Source organism: Danio rerio, chromosome 13 (genome assembly GCF_052040795.2).
Source record: "Danio rerio strain M-AB ecotype USA chromosome 13, GRCz13ab, whole genome shotgun sequence".
Lineage (NCBI taxonomy): Eukaryota > Metazoa > Chordata > Actinopteri > Cypriniformes > Danionidae > Danio > Danio rerio.
In genome coordinates this window covers 22314001-22320000 of record NC_141033.1, presented here as the reverse complement: position 1 = coordinate 22320000, position 6000 = coordinate 22314001, and the positions used below count along the sequence as shown (strand labels likewise).

The window sequence follows — 6000 nt, the reverse complement described above, 5'->3', positions numbered from 1 at the left end:
CAAAGGGGAAAGCTTACAAGCCTAGGAACACCCTCCCAACTGTGAAGTATGAGGGCGGCAGCATCATGTCATGGGGCTGTTTTGCTGCAGGAGGGACTGGTCCACTTCACAGCATAGATGGCATCGTGAAGTAAAAACATTATGTAGAAATGCTGAAGCAACATCTCAAAAAAAAAAAAAAAAGAAAAATCAGCCAGGAAATTAAAACTGGGCCACAAATGGGTCTACCAAACAGACCATGACCCTAAGCATACTGCCAAATTAGTTTAAATGTGCTTTAAGGACAACAGAGTGAATGTTTTGGAGTGGCTATCACAAAGCTCTGACCTCAATCCTATAGAAAATTTGTGGGCAGAGTTAAAAAAGTTTGTGCAAGCAAGACAGCCAAAAAATCTGATTAAGTTACACCAATTCTGTCAGGAGGAATGGGCCGAAATTCCTTCAAACTATTGTGAGAAGCTTGTGGAAGGATACCCAAAACATTTGACCAAAGTTATACAGTTTAAAAGCTAAGTTAAAAAAATACCAAGGAAAATGATGTAAACTTTTGACTGTCTAGAACTTAATAAAAAATATTCTCAAAAAAAAAAAAAAAAAAATCTCACATTATTCTGGCATTTAGCAAAATTTAAAATCATTTAAGTAATCCTAACGGACCTAAAATAGTAAACGTTTAGTATGACTTACCACCAGACATTTTTAATAAATGGTTATGCTCCTTTTTTAGAGTGTATGTGAACTTCTGGTTTCAACTATATACCAATAACTACACTCACCACCCACTTTATTAGTTACACCTTACTACTACCGGGTTGGACCCTCTTAGTCCTTTGCGGGATAGATTCAACAAGGTACTAGAAATATTTCTTAGAGATTATGGTCCATATTGACATGATAGCATCACGCAGCTGCTGCAGATTTGTCGGCTGCACATCCATGATGTCAGTATCCCGTTCCACCACATACCAAAGTTGCTCTATTGGATTGAGATATGGTGAGTGTGAAAGCCTGTTGAGAACAGGGAACTCATTGTCATGTTCAAGAAACCAGTTTGAAATGATTAACACTTTATGACAGGACACGTTATACTGCTGAAAGTAGCCATCAGAAGATGGATACACTGTGGTCATAAAAAGATGAACATGGTCAGCAACAGTACTCTGGTAGGTTGTCACCTCGAACCACTCCGTCCATTCTCCTCTGACAAATAGATGTAAGTGAAAATCCCAATATATCAGCAGTTTTTGAAATATTCAGGCCAACCTGTCTGGCAACAACAGCTATGCCACATTCAAAGTCACTTAAATCATCTTTATTTCCCATTCTGATGCTCAGTTTCAACTGCAGCAGATCATCTTGACCAAGTCTACATATCTAAATGCATTAAGTTGCTGCCATGTGATTGGCTGATAAGAAATGTGCATTTGTTATTAACAAATTTAAGTGGATTAATTAAGACAATCTTTCACAAAAATACAAGAATTGTGTTGTTTCGGATCATTTTAATAAAGTAGTTTGAACAAACAGCAAACATCATTTTATTAAGTGTATTGACTTGTGTCGAAAAAATAAAACGTAACTGTTAAGTAAATGAGGAAAGAGTTTTTTTGTTTTTTTTTAACTTAACTACAAGTTTATCCAAAAAATAAAAAATAAATAAAATTGTAATTTACTTTATTTTTTAACATTTTTATTTAACATTTTAAGTTTTTGAGTTTTTTCACAAACATTTCATTTTTTTTTTTAATCTGAAACCACAGTTCCATCAAAAAGTAATCCATTAGTTTATGCTGAATGTTTCCTATACTCTATAATTCTATGACTCTATAACAAAAAACAACTAAAGAAGAGTTTACAATCTGACTAAATGTATCACTCTTTATGGCTATGATTTACTAAAAGAACCAAACCCAATAATCATTTGGTCAGGAATCACACTACAACAATATGCCAGGAATTAGACTACACAGCAGCACTTCTTGGGGGTAAAATTAATTCAGAATACCTCAGCAACATTTGTAATTACATGTTGCATATTTTCCTCACAATAACAAAATAAACATGACTACAATTAAAGCCTCTTATTATATTGATATGGATGTTTGCACAATCTCTGCAATTTGGCATTGGCAGTCAAGTAGTAAAGCCATGTGTAGTTATAGAGAACAATAAACAATACACTGCTTCATTTAAAGCAAGAAGCTTTACTGTGTACATTTTAAAAAAGCAGTGTCCGTGGTGATTTTATTTAGAATTGGTCTCTACAGTGAAGATTGCATTACTACATGTCAATGGTGGTATGAAGTTTAAAATTAGCCAAAGCAAACAAACAAATTTGTGTGAAATAAAGTCATGCTAGTTTGTTCTTGGATTTCGTTATAAGAATGGTACATGTCTATTTATGAATCTGAACTAAAGTTATGCAGTGTGATTTTGTTTTACTGAAATGATCTTGTTTATTCATTCAGCAATCAGACTATGCAGGTCACTCACTATACATGTTTTTGCTCATCTAAAGGCAACCATTCAAATTAAGAGTGGTTTACGTGTGAGTCAGACTGCATTGGTCCTGGTGTATGGTTTTCATTCACTGAAAGGACCCGTGAGCACTTTCATAAACACAAATCTGAAAAAGTGAACAACTAATTGTCAAGTTACACAGCTGCTTATGTATACAAGTGACACATTATTTTCTTTCTCTTCTTTCCTTTTAGTCTATTCCAAAACTCTAACTTCAAAAAGCACATGGGGTTCCTAAAGTCTTCCACTGCTTCTTGCTTTCACTTTCCATATTATGTGCCATCTCTGCTTTGACCTCATTGTGTGTGTGTGTGTGTGTGTGTGTGTGAGTGTGTGTGAGACAGAGAGAGAAAGCACTTTGTGTCACTCTGCATCCACTCAGCACTCCTCTCTACACTTTGTCAAACACCCCGAGCCCTGTAAGCGAAGCGTTGTTTGATGCATTGTGCAGCTCCTTTCACTTGCTTTGCCAATCAAAAGCCAGAGAGTGAAGAACACACAGCCAGTGTTGGGTGTGTGTGTGTGTGTGTGTGTGTGTGTGTGTGTGTGTGTGTGTGTGTGTGTGTGTGTGTGTGTGTGTGTGTGTGTGTGTGTGTGTGTGTGAGAGAGAGATCCTCACATTTAAGTGCAAGGGGGCTTTTAGAGACAGGTTTCACCGTTAGGCTGAGCAAAGAGACAGTAAATATAAAAGGCAAAGGGGAGAAAACTGGGCATATGTCTCTTTTTTTAATCTCTTCCATCTGTAAGCATAGAAGACTGTGACGTTCTAGAAGAAACAGATACAAAAGCTTTCTTTGTGCACCCGTCAACTTTTAAGTGAACCGTCTTTGACAGTGAAAAGAGCGAATGTGAGATAGAAACCTCAAATTAACTTCTACCACTACTTTGTGCATCGTCTTCAATCTATAAAGCGTTCTCTAGCCTTCATAGAAGCAATTGTGGTACCTTCGGGTTCAAATGTAGGACGTGAGATATTAATACTAACAAATTTCAAATTATTACAAAGTTATAGGTTAAGTTATGGGGTAAAAGGTGATACTTCTTTGTCACCAGTAGTTTTTCTTTTAAAGGATCAAATGTGACAATGTTTTGCTGAAAAAAAAGGTGAGCTTTGAGTGGGAATAATAATAATTTGAGTTGCAATAACATTTTGTGTCACTAAAACAGTTATCATTTTGTTAACTCTTAAACTAGCCGAAAGTAATATTGGGCCCTGTCCATGCAAACACTGATATTTTTAAAGCTGCAGGGTTTTTTTACGCAGTTTTTATTGAAATGTTTCATGCAATGATGGTTAATGGCAACCAAAACTTAAAAATATTTTATTTTGTGTTCCACAGGGGGAAAAAGTCACACAGACTTGAAACACTGTAAGAGTATGAGTATGTTTTTGGCTGATCCATCACTTTATTCAGTTTTCTTTCTTTATTCAGCAAGGTTATTAAAGAAAGATTCACTGCTGAAAAACCTGCCATATTGGATTCTATCCTCTTAGACTAAACCTCCAAAAAAACTGAACCTGGCAACAGTAACTTGGCATCATTTATAGTGTCACTACCAGCTTATTTGCAAATACTGTCATATTTCACACATGCCGGAAAGTCTTGGTCAGCAATCTCAACGGTTTAGTGAAGATGTGATACCTGCTCACACATGTGTGCTCTCGGTCTGATTTGTGTAAGTATGATATTCATTCATTTACTTTTTGTGATTACTCACAGTCATGCAACGTTACACATGCATTCATAGTTAAAGAGTCTTACATGTGCACAGTGTGGTTACTCACCAGGTGTGTGTGTGGACCTGATAGCGGTATAAATGATCCACTAGGCCGTGTTTGCTGGCAGGAAGAGCTTTGTATCCTCCATGGACGTATATGGAATGTGAGGAGCTGTCATAAACGCTGCTGTGGCCATATCCTCCTTGCACCAGCGCCCCATTCGTCTCTGCCACCGACCAGGAGTTAGTGCCTGACAAAGAGTTAGACTTTACTCTCAGATTCCAATATGTGTAATGAATGAATGAATGAATGAATGAATGAATAATTGCTGAAATCCATTAAACATTTTTTCAGGATTAGAGATTTGAAATAAAGATATTTTATTATATACATATAATAAATAGTATAATATATATAACCACTTACAACCAATAGAATTGTAGAATTAATCCAGAAAATAGAATAAACGAACGAATTAATGAACAAATGTACTACAAAAAAATACAGTGGTGTGGATGCATGTTTGTCACACTTTATTGTTTCAGAGAACGGTATTTAAGCATGAACCGCATTTGTAAGGTCATGTTACAGCATCTCAAATGGATACGGTTCAGGACTTTGACTAGGCCATACCAAAGTCTTTATTTTAAATAACATTATTACAACATTCAGAAGTGGACATGCTGGTGTGCTTTGGATCATTGTCCAGCTGCAAAACCCAATTTCGCTTTAGCTTGAGGTAACAGATGGCCAGACGTTCTCCTTCAAGATATTTTGGTACGCAGCTAAATTCATGGTTCCAATTATGACAGTCTTAAGTCTTCAAGGTGTTGAAGCAGCAAAAGTCCCACGTCATCACAATACAACCACACACAGTTGGAATGATGTAATTTTTCTGAAATGTGATATAACATTTATGCCACACAAAATGGGACACACAACTACAAAATGTAAAATTTTTGTCTTAACGGTCCACTGTATTTTTCCAAAAGTCTTAGAAAACATCAAAATGCTTTCAGGCAAAACTGAGATGTCTATTTTGTTTCCCCCTTTATTAAAACCTTCATTTTAAAACTGCATGATGTGTTTACTTGTTTCCTTTAACTAATATTTAAATTTCATTGAGGGGCAAACAATTTTTCACAACATTGGAATCTTAATTATATTTAATCATAAATTGTGCTACTTCAAAAGTAAGAACCACGATAATAGAAAATTTATGTTTTTCTTTATGTATTTTATTATCTTTCACGTATTTATTGTATTTTATGTATTTATTGTCAACGTTGCTAATAGTATATTGTTTTGTGTTTGGAGTATGTCTGTATTGTGCACTGTCTGGAGGCAGCACCTAAGCTTTTTACTCGTCATAATACATGTGCTGCTTTTAATGTGCTTTGTGATTTTGATTTGCGATTAGAGAGTGGTGGGATCATTGGGTAGGATTAACAAATGGAAGAACTCGTGGAAGAACTCATGGAAGACCTCATGTCAGCAACCACAGAGATAATGTGAGCATTGGTGGTTCAGTGGTAGAATTCTCGCCTGCCACGCGGGAGGCCCGGGTTCGATTCCCGGCCAATGCAGCAGTGTTTTGCTTATTTTGTATGTGTATATAATTGATTTAATATATATAAAACATTAACTAAAGTAATACATTTAGGCAGAAATTGTTTTGGCAGTCTGGCTACATCAAACATGCTGAGATCAGTCTGACTAAGACAGCGGTTAGTTGCTCTTTGGTGGAACATCTGCCATGA

The 6000-nt window shown here is 36.0% G+C and overlaps 1 protein-coding gene and 1 non-coding gene across 6 annotated transcripts in view; one reads left to right on the top strand and one right to left on the bottom strand.

Annotated features, from left to right (window-relative positions):
- The window catches only part of atrnl1a (attractin like 1a), a 465931-nt gene that overhangs the window by 372933 nt on the left and 86998 nt on the right, over nucleotides 1–6000 (bottom strand). For all 5 annotated transcript variants that reach the window (XR_015505851.1, XR_015505852.1, XR_015505853.1 and 2 more), the window contains exon 9: nucleotides 4307–4490. Coding sequence is in view for 2 of the 5 variants with exons in the window: in XM_087279119.1 (XP_087135245.1) it covers nucleotides 4307–4490 (184 nt within the window). In the remaining 3 variants the exon portion in view is untranslated. The remainder of the gene's footprint in view (nucleotides 1–4306; nucleotides 4491–6000) is intronic.
- Nucleotides 5756–5826, top strand: trnag-gcc (transfer RNA glycine (anticodon GCC)). Its single transcript has one exon. It is a non-coding gene; the product is annotated as a tRNA-Gly (tRNA).